Below are 20,424 nucleotides of genomic sequence, written 5' to 3' on the forward strand. Positions count from 1 at the left end.
TTGCTCATTTCCATGCAACGAGACAGGCTGATTCTCAACCTACAGATCTGAGGGCACATGGTACTAAATTCCAAACTGCAAGTTTGGCTTCCTTTCCTCACCTCCTCTGCCACCACTGTGCCCCCAACATCAAGATGTTAGCAGGCGAAACCCACCCCCCATACTTATTCTTTTTGACACTTTCAAAACTGTGACCGCAGCCAGTTCTGCAAAAGGTCAATATGTACACAAAGGTATTATAAAACGCGAAGGATGAAAAATGGAAACACGGTAACGTTCTTCAAATCAAGCCCAGCCCTTCACAAATGGAGATGGTTGCAGCGTCATTTTGAAAAAAAACTCAAAAACAAAAATCCCACTGCAACTTAATCTTAACGAGGAGCTCCCCAACTGGGGAAGGCATATGGTGCAACCTGTCTCAGAGGCCACTTGTGGAGGGGGCCACCTGTTTACTCTGTGACCATGAGGTTACTAAATACCGACAGCATAATTCATTGCTTGGCATCCATTTAATACTTCAGTAGGGTGCAATTTGTGAATTTGTATATGGGAGGGAGTTGGGTGTCATCCTCCAGAGTTAACTACAGCATATTTGATAAGGATGCAAAGCACTGCACAACACAGCACAAGTAATTGTTAGGAAACATATGTTGTTGTTTTTCAAATTCAGATTCAAACTGTGCCTGAATATTGCTTTCCCTTTTCGGATTGGTGGATACTGCTGTCGGTCTCCCCGTGGTCGCTGTTGTTAACTGCAGGCGGAATCTAGGGGTTGCTTCCAGGGGAAAGGCCGCTGTCAATCAGGGAAGACAGCGACCACTCAACGAGCAGACAGGCCATAGTACGAACCGCCTCTCGTTCGGAAGGTCCGTCAATCATATCGCGCCAAGTATTGATTGGCAAGATAAGCTATTACCGATTGCAGCCATTGATTGGATTAGGCGGGTGTTATTACGCCGCCTCTCGCTCTGATTGGGAGGGACTACCATCAATCATTACGTCCATGGTTCTGATTGGAAAAGCAGCCGTCAATCACATTAACTGTTCAGGGATAACTAAGTGCAGAGCTGGATGAACACAGCAGGCAGGCTGGTGTTTCGGGCCTAGACCCTTCTTCAGAAAATGGCTTATCTCGCCAATCAACACTTGGTGCGATATGATTGATGGACCTCCTGAACGAGAGGCGGTTCGGACCATTTCTGAAGAAGGATCTAGGCCCGAAACGTCAGGCTTTTGTGCACCTAAAGATATTGCTTGGCCTGCTGTGTTCATCCAGCGCTACACCTTGTTAGCTCAGATTCTCCAGCAACTGCAATTCCTACTATCTCTGATATTAACTATTCATCTGACTTGATGCCAAAGCAAAGCAATCATCCCGCCCCCCTCTCTCTCGTATGGACACCACACACATCAATCATACCGCCCCTCAGCCAAATGGACAACCCAGGCTTCAATCATACCACCCCTCAGACCTGCGTAGCGGGCTATAACATCAATCGCACCGCCCCTCGTTTCCAGTGGGCAGTACGACCGTCCATCAAAGAGCACGAAGCCCCTATTGGCTACCCTGGCTGTCCATCACGTGCACGCCTCCTTCCTCCATCGTCCCCCGACAACTATGGATTGTATAATGAAACTTTGCTGTCGACAGCTTCGTGAGAGACCGGGCAAACAATTACGCATCGATTGACTGACGGGCAAATCGACGGGGGAAGTGAATATAAAACAAACAACGCGGAAAAATACCGAGGGGCGGGACGAGCCTGGGACGCACCGCCGGCGATTGGCCGTCTTCTTTTAAGGCGTACAAACAATTTTCATCTCCTCCCTCGGCAGCCCAAAATTTGTTAAAAAAATATATATATATATAAACCGCCGAAAGACAGGTTATTGGAAGGGCGGAGGGGGAAGGAATCTCCCTCTCAAACGTAAAAGGCGGGAGATAGTGGCGTCGAAAAATGGTTGAGGGGCGGGGGCCGAAAAAAACAGCCGTTGACGGACGGAGGCGAGAAGCGGACGTGGGAAGAAGGCGGACCGCGATTGGAGGGCGACCCGGGTTTGAATGAGTGAGGGGGGCGGCGATTGGCCGGTGAGCGGCGGGGTTGCCCGGATGTCGGCGGGGGCCGCCGCGCGCGCGCGGGTGTCGGTTATTGTTTGAGTGAGAGGGAGAGGGCAGTCAGTCAGAGAGAGAGAGAGAAAACAGCGGAACATGGTGAGTGACTCCATCCTGAACCGGGCACTATTCCACCACCCCCTCCCACACGGTCTCTGATAACGGGAAAAACAAGGCTCCTGCTCCGTGTATCTCGCCCGCCGCCATTATCCGGCCCTTCCCACCCCCACCGCGGGCGGGCATTTTCCTCCCTCTCTCACTTACGCCCCCCCCCAAAAAAAAAACAAACCTCGGCGGATGGCGCCTTTTTGACAGGCGCCGTGTGTGGAAAATCTTCGACCTCCCTCATCGTAACTATCATCATTGTCACCCGCCGTTCAGATTCGAATGTGCTTTGATGCGTTTGTAGACGTGTTATGGATGTGTGTTTGTGATGCTGTGTATGAGACGTGTTTATGTTTGTCTCTGTCTCTGTGTGTCTGTGGAAAATCTTCAACTTCTTGCCCCCCACCCCACCCCACCCCAGATCATAGCTATCACTGTCTTTCAGTTTTGATGCATCTGTATAAATCTCTTCCCTTGATATGACTATCATTCAGATTTGATGCATTTAGTAAATAAGTATATCTCCCTTTCGTCCTAGCTGTCTTCGAGTTGAGGCATTTTATTACGTAAATTATTATAGGTATGTCAAGAAATATCAGTTAGGTTCGACGTATATTTGTGTGTGTTTTTCCGATGGTTTATGAGCGATCTGTGTGAAATCTTCAATCGTGTTTCCTTTTCCTGATCACAACGAACGTTATTTATCAATTATTATATGTGAATGTGAGAGAGTATGTGATGGTTAATATGTTGGTGTGTAGGAACCCCCCCACACCCATCTCTGATCATAACAATCATTAAAAATATCCATTCAGATTTTATATTGGTGTGTGTGTCTATGTAATGGTCTTTAGGTATGTTTCTGTATATGTGGAAAATCTTCAAACTCCCTCTCTTTGTGATCATAACTATCATAATCTATCAGTTAGGTTTGATGTTTGGATGTGATAGTTTGTATGAGGTGTGTGTAAAAAATCTCCCCTGCTACCCCCTCCTCCCGCACCCACGTCTCTGATCATAACTGTCATGATAACTGTCAACTATCAGTTAGATTCCTTGTGTTTGTGATGTATTATAAGCGATATGTTTATATATCTTGTGTGTATGCCGAGTTATGTCATCCCTGAACCATCATTATTTGTTACTTTCACCAGTCCCTCTTCTTTTCACCCTTAATCCCCCACATATTTGTTTAATTTTGGGGTTGATTTTGATTTTATTTTCTATTATTTCTCTTTCTATTCTGAAGTTTTCCTCTTATTGGTTGTCTTTTATTCCTCTCTACCACCCCCTCGTTATCTATTTGCGTTTATGGTAGTGTGATTTTTCTTTCTGCTCTTTTTTTTTTTCCCTCCTTTTTTTGCATCTCCATGGCCCTGCAATGTTTCTCTGCCTCTGATGTCTCCCCGTCTCTGACCTACCTTCCCCCCCACCTCGGTTTTACCCCTTCTTGCTCATTTAGCTCCCCCACTCTTCTCCCCTCCACTAAAAAAGCATGTTTTTCATCTATTTAATCCACTTCTTCCATAGTAATGATACTACCCTGTTTACAATATATTTGTCCCAGAATTTCATGGCAGTTGATTTAAGTTTGCAGTTTATCAGTTGGGTTGTCCTTTTTCATTTGCATTGTTGTATATAAGCAATTGATAGTACAGAACTTAAACATTGCTTAAGTCGAAGATTATTGTCTTGTACTCATCAGGACTAAATACAAGAAAACTATCTTGGAGCTTTGAGATTGAATGTTGTCCAGCAGTTTTGATTTTATAATTTAAACAATTTTAAACTTTGTGTTTTTTTTTCCTTTGAACATCAGTGCAACTTTTAAAATAAATCAAACTGTGGAAGCCACCCAGGTTAGTTTAGTTACAAAATTGCCTTGTCATGTTTTGCTTAATCACTGGCAAACTCTCCTTTAGGGAAAATTGAACCTAATTTTAATTTCTCCTTTGCAAAGATTGATTGGAAATTTTATTTGCTCCAGCCTAGTTTGAGATCTGTGGTATAGAGAGTTATATAAAGGCTTTTATGATGTATGACCAACTTGAACTGTTTAACGTGCTTTAGCATTTGAAGTGCACAGACAGCTAAACCAAGCAATATCATGAAATAGGAATTTATTTTGTTTGAATTAAGTTTCAAGAGCACTGTATTTCTAGATGAGATTGACCTCATATTCAATACTTAAATTCTGTACTGTGACAGAATGTAACCAAGTAATTTGAATTTTGTCAAAGTACCTTCACTTTCTGAATTCATGAGAAATTGCATTTATTGTCTTTGTATGTTTATGTATCTGAGCAGGTAAATTTAATTCCTGGCCATAAGCACTGTCCAGTTTGCAGTTTTATAGTATAAACCATGGATAAGTTTTACTTGCAGTTGTGACTGAGGGCAGAGATTCCCAAAGTCTTGGATGTGAGCTGGGGTCCTGAAGTAATCCCCTCACCCCAGAGCATGCAACAACTGCAGGCCTTGAAGGTTGATTATGGTGGGGTAAGACATTTGGGAATCACTGTCTTGAGAAAGGGTTAACATTGCCTGGGTGAAGGGTGTAGTTGTCTGGTTTTGGGCTGAATCACATTGATTTTGTTGGTGATATTTCAGTCGTATCTGTTGTCTCAGGTGTAGCAGCAAATCAAAGTTAAGATTTTATTGTGGTACTTAGGCTAGGTAATTCTGTCACTGAACTATCTGTCCTTAGTTGTCAATATATTCTTGTCCAGAAAACACCAAGTGCTTTATTTCGACAGTTAACAGTAGATGCAACAGAAATGTGCTGTGTTTTAAGTTGTTGGCATATTTACGTATCCAATTTCAGGTTTTGATTATGCTAAGCCAAACCAAACTTAAATTTGCAGCTAAGGTGCTCACATTGCTGTGTTTTGAGGCAGATGTACAAACCCAGATGTTTTAGTTAATCTTGAGAGATGTGCATCATGACCAAAACAATGCTAAATAGGGTTAGAAGTCACAAATTCCAGCAAGTAGGCTCATTGTCTTAAAAGTTCTTTGCTGATACATTTTTTTTCCTGAATTTCTTGAATACTTTACTATATTTGGAAGAGTGGACCAGTATCTCCAATTGTGAAGTGCCTGCAGTTGCATACTTAAAAGGTGTTCCAGTATACCTTGATTGGGAGTTGAGGTTTTTTTTTGTAATTTGTTAAAAACTTGCCTGGTACGAATAAAAATGCAGCTGTTTATAAAATTACCTTTTCAGCTTAATTTTGAAATCCTGGCTGCTGTCTCAGCTAAAGATGTTGACTCTGTCTTGTGTGATCTCTAGTGAGAATTAAAGTGTATTTGTCTTTTTTGTTGAAACACAAACATCTAGTTCTCAAAAAAAAAGTTTCAATATGAAATATAAATTAACAGTCATCAGACATCTAGAAGATGGTCCAATATCGTGCTAGAACGTATTAGCATTGCTTTGTGATGACCAACTGCAGTCATTTCTGTTGGAAGTTTAAATTATAGTTTATTTTTTGAACAACCCAGTTGTATCCTATAAACTTGTAGAAGCACAGCTTTGCCATTAGTTATTTCAATGTGAAAACATTTTAACTGTATTGCTTCCCCTCTCCCCCTCTTTCTCTCTCTCGTGCAGGCTGGCGGGAAAGCTGGGAAGGACTCGGGAAAGGCCAAGGCTAAAGCAGTTTCCCGTTCTCAGCGAGCAGGATTACAGGTAGGTTTTGTCTTCATGATAGTTTAACAAGGGAGTAAAAGATGTGTTTTCAAAAGTGGGGCCAAGACTCCAACTAATGTAGACAATGCTAGCAAAAGAAAGTTATTAGATAACAACATGAATTTCTATTGTGTATTTAACATAAATGGTATTCTTAACGAACAACTTGATTCAGACCTTTATGATGGGACAGCTGAGGATAATATCCCTAAAGAAACTGTTATGGTGGCAGTAATTTAAAGAATAATGTTCTTAATTTATGACTCCAACTGTTTGATAGTTTTCAGGTAGAGTCTTGTTTTACTAGGGGCTCATGGTGCCATAAGATATTGCACGTGAAAGATGAAGTTTCTTCTTTCCACTCATAATAAAAGATTTACATCATGACTGCATTTGAATCTTGGAGCAATCTTTCTAGAAGAAACTGAACAGAACACCCGAGGTTATTGGCAATTAGCTGTTGCTTCATGGTGTTTTTGGTAGCTCCCACTTGTGACTGAATATGGCTGACAGCACAGCAACTGGTCAGGCTAAGTCCATCCTGTTTTGGGAGCTAGTTTTTCTCTTTGGACAGATATCCGGTATTTTTACTGCCGTTGTCAAGACCTTCATTGCATCTTGTGCCGTCTGGAATTTGCTGATTAATATTAGTCAACTGAGTTGGTTGGAGTTGCTAGTATGCGATGATACAGAGGGACATAGATAAGCTGGGCTGAGAGGTGGCAAATGGGGTTTAAGACAGAAAAATGCAAGGTGATTCACTTTAGAAGGAGTAACAGGAATACAGAGTGATGGGCTAATGGTAAGATTCTTGGTGGTGTGAATGAGCAGAGAGATGTTGGTGTCCACGTGCATAGTTCCCTGCAAGTTGCCACCCAGGTTGATAGGGTTGTTAGGAAGGTGTATGGTGTGTTAGGTTTTATTGATAGAGGGATTGAGTTTCGGAGCCATGAGGTCATGTTACAGCTGTACAAAACTCTGGTCCGGCCGCACTTGGAGTATTGCGTACGGTTCTGGTCGCCGCATTATAGGAAGGATGTGGAAGCATTGGCAGGGATGCAGGGGAGATTTACAAGGATGTTGCCTGGTATGGAGAGAAGGTTTTGTGAGGAATGGCTGAGGGACTTGAGGCTGTTTTTGTTAGAGAGAAGAAGGTTAGGAGGTGACTTAATAGAGAGACTTAATAGAGACATACAAGATGATCAGGGGATTAGATAGGGTGGACAGTAAGAACCTTTTTCCTCAGATTGTGATGGCTAACATGAGGGAACATAGCTTTAAATTGAGCGGTGATAGATATAGGACAGATGTCGGAGGTAGGTTCTTTACTCAGTGTAGTAAGGGCATAAAATGCCCTGCCTGCAACAGTAGTAGGCTCGCTATGTTTAAGGGCATTTAAATGGTCATTGGATAAACATATGGAAGATAATGTAATAATGTAGGTTAGATAGGCTTCAGATCGGCTTCACAGGTTGGCGTAAGATCAAGAGCTGAAGGGCCTGTTCTGCGCTGTGTGGTGTAGGTTTAAGGGAGAAGAAAAATTGACTGCACTTGCCCATTCACTTCTGGCTAAAATACTCGCAAATGTTTGAGCTTCACACTATCCGTTGTCTGTGGCTGTTGTTGTCTTATGTGCAGGTAGTCTTGTGATATCCCTTTTCTGAGTATTTCCGAGGTATGACTGGCATTGCTTTCATCACACCTCACACATTTTCCCTATTGAGCGAAGGCTATGATATGGTTCTGCTGGGTCATTTCTTTTTATTTCAAACATATGCTTTGTTCATTTAAAAAAAATATATGCACATCTGTGGTCACAAAAGCGGTTCAGTTCTGTGTAGTAGTATACTTCTACAGAGACCCTGAGTTTTCTCTCTGATTTACAGCATCCACAGTTTTTATTTACTATTAACATACAGTTGAGGCACCAGGAGGGTCTGGTAACTAAATGAACCCTTATTGTACTTTGGCAGAAAGACGTTAAGTGATGGTCTTTCCCCACTGCACCGAAGCGGCAGTTACCTCAAGCTTTAGTATATCCTCAGCATGTAGTCCTTTGATTTTGGTTTTAGTGTCACATTATGCTCCTGGACAGTATACTGGACCTTACAGTTCTGCTGGACCGTTGTCCCAGATGGTTATCCAGGCATGGACCATTTTGTTAGCCTTCTGTTCCACCGAGCGCAGCACAGACATGGAGCTGTGCATTATGATTAATGTTACTTTCCTTGGGGACAAGATCACCTGTGCAATGTGTTCTGATGCCCAGATCAGCTAAAATTCCTGATATGACAGCTTTGCCCTTCAGGCTTAAACTGACACAGTCAGCAGGATAGTGAGGCCATTTAAAGGTATGCCATGCTTTTGATTTCTGGAAGTAATATCCACCATGGAGAGAAAGCAACAGCCCACATGATAATTGACTTCCTTTATTTGAACAGATGCCATAACTTTCTGCAGTCTGAGAGAGCTTTACCATTCTCCACATTCTACAATAGCTGGAAGAGAATGATAAATGCAGCCTTACCCACACTGCAATGTGCTGATTCCTAAGCCTGGATAATGTTGTGCTTTATGATAATTATCTTAAATTGTTTGATTATCCCTGGCAAGTTCCTGAAAGGTGCCAACTATTCAAACTTGAGTAAGGGGAACAAAGGACTTTCTGAGTTTGTCACGTTCTCTGCTTTGGTCTCTGCATCTCAATATTAGTAACTCTTTGCCCATCTGTCACTGTTTTCCTGGCAACAATGTATGGTGACTGCAGAAGCTGCTAGATTCCCTGTTCTGTGGTTGGGTTTGTAGAACAGCTAAGTGTCTGGGCTGAGATCGGCTGGCTTACTTGCATAAAATCATAAAATCTAAATCTCAGCTTCTTACTCAATAACTCTACTGTTTGTTGAGAGTGAAGAGAAGAGGATTCTCCTGTGCAATAACGGTCAAATGCTTTGTAAATGGAAGTTGACATGGAAATATGGTAGCGATTTCTTTTATATTGATTTTCAGTCAAATTCCTAATTTGCTCAAGTCTGTTTAGAAATCTAGAAAATAGAAGCAAGGTTGGCCCTTTGGCCCTGAAGTCTTTAATATTTTAATGAAGTTTGTGAAGTTATGTGAAGAGGAGATAGACTGTAGTGTATTAATGGCTGCAAAACTCTTGAATGCTGTTTATTGTCAATACCATCACTAGATGGTGCTGCAATTGCATACATGCAGAAATACAAGCTTGTTGCGCAATGCTTCTTTAAAGTGAGATTGACAGCTGCCAGAAACAAATATGTGGATGTAAATGGTGAATGACGGTGGTCCCAGCGTTGTACCTTCAACCTTTTGCCAGTCTGAGCAGTACACTGAACTTGGGTGGAGGAAGAGGAGGAGGCATGTGCTGAAATCTGTGCTTTTCTCTCCAGTTTCATATCCATCCAATCCAGGTGAGTTCAGCCTTACTGTGCTTGGACATGGTACTCCTCCACAGCTAATAATTGGTAATATGCATGTGACGATAAAGGTTTTACCGCAGCTGCGTGATGTCAGCAGTACCATGTGCACAGGTTTTTTGCTGCCATTTGGTCCTTTGCTACATACACTCTTATTCTACTCCTTTGACTCAGACTGGAAATGAGAAGCATGATTCTTAATCTGGGTTGTGGGTTATCTTTCCACCTAATTTTACCTGGAGTTTAAGGATTGCACAAGTTATCAGTTGATTTGGAAATTTGGTGTTGCCCCAAGTTGTTTTTACCAATTCAGTACTGAATGGTATGTGTTGGAGATCTTGGAAAAAGCAAAAATAATCAAGTAAGTCGTTGTTGCTATTGGAATGAGTTTCCTAAACTAGTGTTGACGTTTAGGACAATCTAGTGCCTTGTCAAAACAGCAGTGTTGACTACTTGTAAAGATGCAGTGTTCATCCTGTTTGGAACTTGGATAGTTTGCCTGGCACTGATCTGCTCAGTCAGGAGTTGAACTATTTGGGTCCGTAACAAATTACCTTCCTCTCTTGCCTTTAACACAATCAAAGGTTCTACTATGCATCGTCACACGAGCCTTCTCAAAATGACACCAAACTGTATGGGAAAGTTTCCAAGGCTGAATCGGCTATCACTAAAGATGACGTCACAAGTATTATAGTTGGTCTGCTGGCCCCTTGGCAAAACATGGATCTCTCCTGTTCAGGGCGTCATATTTTAACCTTGTGGATTTGTTTTTACTGTGAAAAGTGATAATCTTTATCCTGTGGGTAGTAATGGAGCTGCCATATTTTCAGATTTAATTTCTGATAGTTCAGTGAAGTGATGCAAAGTTTATTAAGAGGTGTACTCTCCATGTTGCGTTTTAATCTCTTTCATTTAGGTTTAAATTTGGAATATTCAGCACAGCATCTAACATGTTGTCATACAGTGTTCGTTATAAGGCCCTTTTTGATTTGCTTCTGTAGGTATGAGTTGCCTGCTGCTCTTTAAATGATTAAATTTGTCTTTCATTGCTAATTTTTAATGTGTCTTGTGAAGCTGGATATATGTAAGAGTTTGTGTAAGAAGGTGATTAACCTGGCCATTCATTCCAGAGAGTGTGTTCACCATTTGATTCAGTTGTGGCTGACCTACACTGTCGTTCTCACTGATTTGCCTGTCAGTGTAGGAGGACATTCCCATCATGTCCATGCCAACCATCCAGCATAATCTAACTTGCCAACACTTAAACCGTAGTCTTTTAGATTACAGCAGTTTGGTACACTTTTAAGTGTTGAGGTTTCTGCCTTGACCACCCTTGCAGCTTTTCTTGAATCGCTTTAAATCCCAGCATCTCCAGCTGCTGTTCCCTGACAAAGTCTGACTTGACCATTATCATTCTCCTAAATTTTAGTGGATGCCTCATCCACAACCTTTTGGAGAGGGAATAATAAATATAGAAGAATTGAAAGGTATAGAATGGAAGAAGCCCACTCAACCCACACTACCATGTTACATCTTTGACAAGAGCTATTGGAGCAATTCCACTTCCCTGCCCTTCAGACACAGCCTTGCTGGAAGTTACTGTTAAAACTCCTTTCACCATCTCTTTGGATGGTGCATTCCAGATCGTAGCAACTTGCTTCATAAGTCAGTGTCACCACCTTTGTGGCCTCTGTTTGCGTAACCTTTTGCCAACAGAGACCCTTCTTCCTCTGGACTGTGTCAAATTCCCTTCGTTTTGGACTTGAAGAGAACAACACTAGCATCTTTTTGTCTTTTTTCATAACTGGTCCCTTGTTCCTTGATTCTTGCCTACTGTGTCTGTTGCAGCCTTGCCTCTGTCAAGAGATTTTAACTTTCTTTCTACACAATCTGCAGAAATGTATTCTTGAGTTGGACTCGAGAGGAACCCATCTTTTGATGAGGGATAGGAGAACAAGTAACTTGAGTTCTGTCAGCCGTCCAAATTGGATAGGGTACAGTATCGCCGCCTGTGGGTCTGTTCCTCAGGGCAGTTATAATTGACAGGAGAAATGTGTAGGGAACAAGGTGTTTGAAGACAAAGTAGTTGGGATGAGTGAGGAAAAAAAATTTCCTGTTTTATTTCAATCAAATCTCTTGGCCTGCATTTTAACTCTGGGTCTAATATATTTCATTTGAACTGGAAGATACAGGTCATAGTAAAAATCACCAGTGGAAATGCTTCTTGTATATTAATGTATGCCCTTTGACTATGGTGGGCTTTTCACTTTGTATCCTTTCTTCTAGTTTCCTGTAGGTCGTATTCATAGGCATTTGAAGACTCGTACCACTAGCCATGGACGGGTGGGTGCTACAGCTGCAGTATACAGTGCAGCTATTCTTGAGTATCTCACTGCTGAGGTAAGTAATGGTGAAGTCTTTCCTATTTCAAAAACCAGGCCCTTTTCCTTTGGTTAGGATGAGAAGTGTGTGTCAGTGAAAACAAGGTTACAAAGTAACTACCCATATTTCAGTTGTTAGTAACGCCCCAAGTGCTTTAACATAAATTACCATGATCTTTTTTCCACACTTAACATATCTGGCAATCTTTGTAAACGAGGAAACTTGAAGGATTTGCGGCAAAAGCAGCAAATAGCTTATTCTAAGGGGCAGGGATAATTGGAATTGATTGGGATTAGCGCATCAAAGGACCTGAATGGTTTCGAGCACTGTGTAGCACAAAACAGAAATACTGTGGTAAGAAATGCTCGAAGGCAGGAGCTTGGTCACCGCCAGTGAGGTGAAGTATAAGGCATGGATTGAAATGTACTAAGAGACCATCACTGAAGTTATCAGCTTCTTGAAGCGTTTTGAATATGAGCCCTGTCCACTGCAGCTGTGCACAGGATTACATCTGCCTTCCACTGATATTGAGATAATTAGATGCAGATGGCAAAGTTAGGGCAGCGAACTAAAGGATTGGTCAAAAGGCGAGTTGCTGAAACCGTGGACGGAGTTGACTGTGTGCATGAAGCTGAGCGGGATATTTCAGAGGACAAGAATTAACAAGCTAGTAGAAAGGCAGATGTTTCTAAATTTGATTTAGAACAAGGTAGAAAATTTAAGGATGTGTGGATTGAAGATGTTGGGTGCCAAGTGTTGAACCTAGTTCCTTTGTCCTGTTTTTGTTCTTTAAAATCTTCCTGAAACCTAGAGTGCACATTGGTCTTAATGTTTGCAACATAACCAGAGTTGCAAAACAAGAAACACCATCTACTGTTGAAATTCCTATTTTGACACATGGAAGCTTATGGCTTTTTTTAAGAAGCTGTAATCCTTACGAAATGCTGTGCTAACTTGGTACTCTGCAGGTGTTGGAGTTGGCAGGAAATGCATCAAAGGACCTGAAAGTAAAACGTATCACGCCACGTCACTTGCAGTTGGCCATTCGAGGTGATGAGGAGCTGGATTCACTGATCAAGGCAACGATTGCTGGTGGTGGTATGTGTTAACTTTGTACTAGTAGCAGTTTTTCAGGTAATTCCTGATATGCCTGGATAGACCTGAGATGAATTGCACAGTCCAAAATAGTTCCTGGGGATTGGTTGACTTTTCCTGAATTCCTACTCATAGTGGCCCAATAGATTTGATTTGAAAACTTCCTGAAATGGGAATGACTTTTAAGATGATGCTGGAACTTTGGAATCCACCAACTTTACCAAATTTGTGTTGCCAGTGCTTAATCTCCAGTCTGCTGTCGGCATTGAATGTTAATTGTGCTGATGGTTAAGTTGTGAATGGTTTCAATATAGCCCAGGGTTGTGTAGTTTTTAGTAAAAATGGATTTCCTGAATATTATTTATTATATTTTCCTTGAACAGTGCTCGCATTTTAGGCATTACAAGCATGTGCTTTAGCTGTTAAGGTGCAACGTCATGCAATGATATTTATTCCTGAGTCCTTTTTTTTCCCTTCTGAGTTGACTAGCCTATGATTTCAATGAGCCCTGGTACCAAACTGGGGATTTGTACTCTATGAATGTCAGTGAGTGCTGCAGATGACAAGGAGAGCATTCCAGTTCAACTTGATCCAGATGCCTGTGTATCTCTCCTCAGGCTGTTAATTTAAATGAATGGCTGGCTGCTCTCAGAATGGGACTTTGAACCCGCTGCCCCGGCAATCTTCCATTTGGTGTCAAGATGTAATTTAGTGATGCATATTCAGCACAACATCAAAAGGTCTCAAATTGATTTAAAGAAGGAAAACGGAGAGCGTCTTTGTTCGAGCTTAGCTGGTGAATGCCTGCACATTACAAAGCTCTGTGTTGTCAGGACCAGGCAGCTCTGTCATTTGCTGGGTTTTACTTTGCACTGGTTTCTACTAGTTAGATTTACTTTGTGGAAAATCATGAGCCCCTATTTCAGATTGCTATCCCTTATGAACTCTGGTGAGGATAAAGTAAGCTCTCCTTTAATGCCCATTCTAACTGAACAGCCTGTTAATGATATTGTCTAACCTCCTTGCTGTAGTGCAGGCTGTGGCTAATAATCTAAGATGTTAACTTTTTATAGTTGCACAGAGATGTTGTTCTTTGTCTCTGTCTCCCACCCAGTATCAGCCATGCATTGCTCATAATAGAATCAGTTCCTCAATTCTTGGCAACGCCAATCTGCAGTGCTGTTTTTCTGATATTCAAGAAGGTCTTAAGATATCATGGAGTAGTTTAAGAGGCAGTATGTTTAAACATAGGCAGTAGTGACCAAAGTAATGGAATTTATTATTTTCTGCTGAGATATTTCAGCTTTTTAAATTGGAAGTTCTGACAAATGCCTTCACTTGAATAACTTGAACTATCTTCCCCTTTTGAGTGTTACTGGTGGTACTAGTAGAAATAAAGAAATTATTCCGAGCTACTTGATAAATCATGTTTAAACAATCATCAGTGGTCACAATGTAACAGTTTTAAATAATTGGGAAATATTTGATTTAACTTGCCAAAATAACTATAGAATATTGGGAGCAATTAGACCACGGTTATCTGTTATTTTAGTGTGTAACTGATTGATTGAAAAATAATGTTCAATTTTAAGTGCTGCATGTTGGTCTTTTCCACATGTTGGGAACTGTTCCAACTCCCAGAATTATCAAGCAGGAAAGGAATAACACCTTGCCTGAGACAATGTGGCTATTCTGACCTGTGAATTTATACCTTGTTTGTTTTGTTTTCTCTTACAGGTGTGATTCCTCACATCCACAAGTCTCTGATTGGGAAGAAGGGACAACAAAAAACGGCATAAAGTCCAGTTTTGAATCTACCCTCTTCCTCCCTACTGTCGTACTGTAATTTGGACAGGAGAAACCTGGGGATACTTGGCATATTTTTTTTAAAAGAGTAGTTAAAATAAAATGGGAAGAGTTTTAGGAGATGACTTTAGTGTTCAATATAATCTGAAAGACCTGTTTGTATGTCCTATGGTTTAGATATAAAGCTGTATGAAAATATAACTAGAAAATACAGCAGTTTGTCAACAATTAGATTACGCAAGTGTGTTTTATACAATAAAACAATTCATAAAACCATTTTTTAAAAATCATGTCTTCACAGTGTGTCCTTTCAAAAGTTTGCAGTGATTTTTTTTGGGGGGGATGTTTAGAAGCAGTGAAGTAGTGTTTTCCTGCTAAGTAATTAACTCATCAATAATGGTTAGTGTGCTAATCTGTTCTAGTAACAAGTGGTTGCCTGAACTTGAGGTGACTGAAATGAAGGCCATACTTTATCAGGAATTCAAGTTGGTTCAACCCTGTAAAGTCGAGCTTTTTCATCTCCAGATATGTCACTATCTAATCATTCCTGATGCCTTTTTGTTCCTTTGAGAATTTTGATAGCATGTGCAGCTACCCTTTTCTGTTGAATGAGCTCTACTCTCCTATGTTTATCCAGTGCCGTACCTGACTGCTGCGAGCCATCCTTTGTTGTCTCAAAACTTGCATTTGATTATTCTGATGCAGCATCTTCATATTTTTCTTCCATTGAGCCACATCTGTATCAACTACAATATGTGCAGTTCCAAACAATGGGAGTCCAGCTTATTTTGTTATAGAGATAGTAGCAACTGCCGATGCTGGAGAATCTAAGACAACATGGTGTGAAGCTGGATGAACACAGCAGGCCAAGCAGCATCAGAGGAGCAGGAAAGTTGTTGTTTCGGGTCGAGACCCTTCAGAAATGGAGAAGGGGATTCTGAAATAAATAGGGAGAGAGGGGGGAGGTGGATAGAAGATGGATAAAGGAGAAGATAGGGTAGAGAGGACACAGACTGGCCAAAGAGGCGGGGTTAGAGCCAGTGAAGGTGAATGTAGGTAGGGAGGGGATCGGTTGGTTTAGGGAGGATGGACAGGTCAAGGAGGTGGGATGAGGTTAGTGGCTAGGTGGGTGTGGGAGGAATGGTTTGGTGAGGTGGGGACTATCTGGGCTGCTTTTGGGATGTGTATGGGGGAGGGGAGAGTTTGAAGCTTGTGAAGTCCACATTGATACCATTGGGCTGCAGAGTTCCCAAGCAGAATATGAGATGCTGTTGCTGCATCTTTTGGGTGGCATCATTGTGGCACTGCTGGAGGCCCAGGATGGGCATGTCGTCCAAGGGGGGGGGGTGGCTGTTGAAACGGTTCATGACTAGGAGGTTTAGTTTTTTTGTGAGCTGAGCGGAAGTGTTCCACAAAGCAGTCCCCAAGCTTCCGCTTGGTTTCCCAGATGTTGAGGCCACGACGGGAACAGTGGATACAGTATACCACATTTCCCAGATGTTGAGGAGGCCACAACGGGAACAGCGGACACAGTATACCACATTAGCAGATGTGCAGGTGAACATCTGTTTGATGTGAAAAGTCTTCTTGGGGCCTGGGATGGGGGTGAGGAGGGAGGTGTAGGATTCAGGTGTAGCACTTGTTTCGGTTGCAGGGAAAAGTATTGGGACTGGTGGGGAGTGTGGAGCGGCAAGGGAGTCACAGAGAGAGTGGTCCCTCTGGAAAGCACATAAGGGGAGAAACGTCTTTGATAGTGGGGTCAGATTGCAGATGGCAGAAGTGTTGGAGGATGATGTGTTGGATTTGGAGGCTGGTGGGGTGGTATGTGAGGACTAGGGGGAATTCTGTTCTGCTTATTTTTGCATGAAGAACTTGAACAGTTCATCCACTTCACTAACACCTTCCAACCCAACCTTAAGTTTACCTGGACCATCTCTGAGACCTGTCTCTCGTTCCTGGACCTCTCTGTCTCCATCTCTGGCATCCACCTGGAAACCGATGTCCATTTTAAGCCTACCAACTCCCACAACTACCTAGAATACACCTCTCACCCACCTTCCTGTACAAAGGCCATCCCCTATTCCCAATTCCTTTGCCTCTACCGCATCTGCTCCCGAGATGAAGCATTCCATTCCTGAACATTCCAGATGTCTTATTTTTTCAAGGACTGCAACTTCCCTTCTGCAGTGATCAAAAATGCCCTCAACCGTGTTTCCCGCAACTCATCGCTCACACCCCCTACCCGCAATAATAAGTAAAACAGAATCTCTCTCGTCCTTACATACCGCTGCATCAGCCTCTGGCGTTGCCACCATCTGCAATCCAACCCCACTGCCAAAGACATTTTTCCCTCCCCCACCCTTATCTGCTTTCCTGAGGGACCACTCTCTTTGTGACTCCCTTGTCCGCTCCACACTCCCCTCCAGCCCCACCACACCTGGCACTTTTCCCTGCAACTGAAGCAAGTGCTACACCTCCTCATTCCCTGCACGCCCATCCCAGGCCCTAAGAAGATCTTCCGCATTAAACAGATGTTCACCTGCACATCTGTTAATGTGGTATACTGTATCCGCTGTTCCTGTTGTGGCCTTCTCTACATCAGGGAAACCAAGCAGAGGCTTGGGGACCGCTTTGTGGAAGACCTACACTCAGTTCGCAACAAATAACTACACCTCCCAGTCGTGACCCATTTCAACAACCTTACCCCCAACTCCTCAGGCAACATGTCCATCCTGGGCCTCCAGCAGTGCCACAATGACGCCACCCGAAAAATGCAGGAACAGCATCTCATATTCCGCCTGGGAACCCTGCAGTCCAATGGTATCAATGTGGACCTCACAAGCTTCAAACTCTCCCCTCCCCCAAACACATCGCAAAAGCAGCCCAGCTAGTCCCCACCTTCCTAACCATTCCTCCCACCTCAAGTCCCACCCCCACTTCCTACCCACTAATCTCATCCTGCCTCCTTGACCTGTCTGTCCTCCCTGGGCTGACCTATCCCCTCCCTAACTCCCCACCTACATTCACCTTCACTGGTTCTAACCCCGCCTCTTTGACCTCTGTGTCTCCTCTCAACCCTGTCTCCTCTATCCATCTTTGATCGGCCTTCCCCCATCCCTATTTATTTCAGAGCTCACTTCTCCTCCCTCATTTCCAAAGAAGGGTCTAGGGCTGAAACGTCAGCTTGCCTGCTCTTCTGATGCAGCTTGGCCTGCTGTGTTCATCCAGCTTCACACCATGTTATCTCAGCTTATTCTGTTCGTGGGTTCACTCTGGTGCAATTGCATTAGGCCAGTGCGGGAAATAGCTCATTTATGCTCAATTATACCCATTTGCCACGTTTATCCAGTTTTAAAGACAATTAGAACTATAACGTGTGTAAGGAGAGGCATTTCTTTCTTAATGGAATTGAGTGCATGTAGGAAACACCAGTATAGTATGTGAAAGTTGTTTATGGGAACAGTTTCCTCTGGTGCTGCGTGATATAACCTGTAGCCACTGAAAATAACTCAATTTTGGAAATGGTGACTTAAAACTGAAAATGGATGGGTGTGTGCCACTTGAGGCAGAAACTTTTAAGTAGTTTTGTCAGGTCTACGCAAGGTAGAAGGGCAAATTGTTTCATTTGCACTTTGTCCCCAAAGCAGGGTTTTTAAAAAATTTCTCCTGATCTTAAAATCTGGCCTAAAAGGTGAAGTTAAATCTTTTGGTTCTGCAGTTTTGCTTGTGATGCTCAATTTGTCTTTGCCTCCAGTAATGCTGCATTTACTTCATGCCCCGAGTGGGAGTCACGGGCTAATGTTCGAGCTGTGAGATCCAAAGCAATAGTGGTTGATCTACATCAGACGTGCTCCCATTCAAGCACTTGTGTGTTCTCACTGAGGGGTTGTGACAACATGTCAAGCCTCACGCGGTGTGAGTATGGGAGAAGGTTTGGGAAGCGCCCATCTGTGGCAATTCAGAAATTATTCTGGCTTTGCCCAATGCTGTGAATTCAGCCTCAATCACGACAGATGTGCAATTTGCAGCTGAACTTTGAAATTCAGTTCAATCTTGGCAGCCTGTAGCGACTAGAGGTTGTGAACTTAGATATCTGGGATTTATGACATTTTCAAAATTTGCTGACACCAAATTTGGAGTAGCAAACAGGATGACACTAAATGACCGCAACACAGCACAGGCTGTCTGGCAGATGCTGTGTCTCAAGACTTTGTATTGAGTGCAAATGCTGAGAATTTACGCTGAACCTTTGTGAAGCTTTGGTTAGGAGTATTGTGTCCAATTGAGACCACTAACCTTTTCAAGTCATACATTTGTAAATCAGGGAGCCCCTTATTTGAACAAGGTAATCTCATCCTCTCATAGAATGTAGACCAGCTGATTTATTCTTGTTTTCATAAGGAAAGCCTCCACCTCAGGAATTAAACTTGTTACAAAGCTTCTCTGAACTATGTCATGTACATCTTTCATTGGTTACGGAGACCAGAACAAGAATATAAAAGGCCTGGTTGGACGATATCAAAATTGGTGGTGTAGTGCACAGAGACAAAGGTTTTCTAAGATTACACATCTCGAGCAATGTGCTGAAAAATGGCAGATGAAGTTCAATCTGGTTAAATGCGAAGCATTGAATTTTGGTACAACAGGAAAGGGTAGGGCTTATACAATTTATGGTAGGGCCTTGGGTAGTGTTGTAGGACCTGGAGGTGCAAGAACATAATTCTTTGAAGTTTGCGTCGCGTATAGGCCATAAGACATAGGAGTGGAAGTAAGGCCATTCGGCCCATCGAGTCCACTCCGCCATTTGAATCATGGCCAATGGGCATTTCAACTCCATTTCCCTGCACTCTCCCCATAGCCCTTGACTCCTTCTGAGATCAAGAACTTGTCGATCTCTGCCTTGAAGGCATCCAACGTCCCGGCCTCCACTGCACTCCGTGGCAATGAATTCCAATAGACAGAGTCGTTAAAGAGGTATTTGATACGCTTGTCTTCATTTCTCAGTCGTTTTGAGTAGAGGAGTTGGGCAGTAATGTTGAGGTTGTACAGGACATTGGTGAGGCTTCTTCTGGAGCACTGTGCCCAGTTCTGGTCGCTCAGTTGTAGGAAGGATATTATCTAGCTAGAGAAGGTTTGGATGGGATCTACCAGGATGTTGCCAGTTGTAGAAGGGTTGAGCTATAACAAAAAAGGCTGGCTAAGCTGACACCTTTTCTCACTGAGCATAGGAAGTTGAGAGATGACCTGAAAGATGTTGATAAAATAATGCACAGAATAGATAGAGTTAATGGTAGTTGTCCTTTTCTCTGGGATGGGAGATTTCAAGACTAGAGGCCACGTTTTTAAGGCGACAGGAGACAGTTTTAAAAAAGATATGAAGAGGCTTTTGTTTTTACACGGAGCAAGGCTCGTGAGGGCAAGGAAATTGCTCAGGAAGTGGCGCATGTGGGCACAATGGATGATGATGGGATAGTGTAGGGGGAAGGGGCTTAGATTAGTTCACAGGTTGGCGCAACATCGAGGACCGAAGGGCCTGTTCTGCGCTGTATTGTTCTCTGTTCTAATTTAAAAGACATTTGGATAGATACGTGAATAGGAAATGTTTGGAGGGATTAGGGCCAGAAGCAGGCAGCGGGACTAGTTTAGTTTGGGATTATGTTTGGTGTGGACTGGTTGGGAGTGTACTGTGTGACTATTAAACTGCATGCCATGCTCAAAAGTATTGTTTGACTGAAGCTCTAGAATTGCAGTAAGACATCTTTGTTAGAATTTAAGCCAAAGTGCTTTCATCCTCA

At 42.7% G+C, this 20,424-nt stretch overlaps 1 protein-coding gene and 1 long non-coding RNA gene across 2 annotated transcripts; both read left to right on the forward strand.

The window, feature by feature from the left end:
- The first annotated feature begins 2,077 nt into the window (after positions 1-2,077).
- Positions 2,078-14,916, forward strand: LOC125448060 (histone H2A.V). Its single transcript, XM_048523036.2, has 5 exons — positions 2,078-2,212; positions 5,832-5,909; positions 11,633-11,746; positions 12,697-12,826; positions 14,561-14,916. The coding sequence occupies exons 1-5, from the start codon at positions 2,210-2,212 to the stop codon at positions 14,620-14,622; spliced, it is 387 nt and encodes a 128-aa protein (XP_048378993.1). The 5' UTR covers positions 2,078-2,209; the 3' UTR covers positions 14,623-14,916.
- On the forward strand, positions 2,233-5,823 carry LOC125448061 (uncharacterized). The gene is made up of 3 exons (XR_007246640.2): positions 2,233-2,463; positions 2,757-2,798; positions 4,038-5,823. It is a non-coding gene; the product is annotated as an uncharacterized LOC125448061 (long non-coding RNA).
- Positions 14,917-20,424: the final 5,508 nt, after the last annotated feature.

Source organism: Stegostoma tigrinum, chromosome 40 (assembly GCF_030684315.1).
Source record: "Stegostoma tigrinum isolate sSteTig4 chromosome 40, sSteTig4.hap1, whole genome shotgun sequence".
Lineage (NCBI taxonomy): Eukaryota > Metazoa > Chordata > Chondrichthyes > Orectolobiformes > Stegostomatidae > Stegostoma > Stegostoma tigrinum.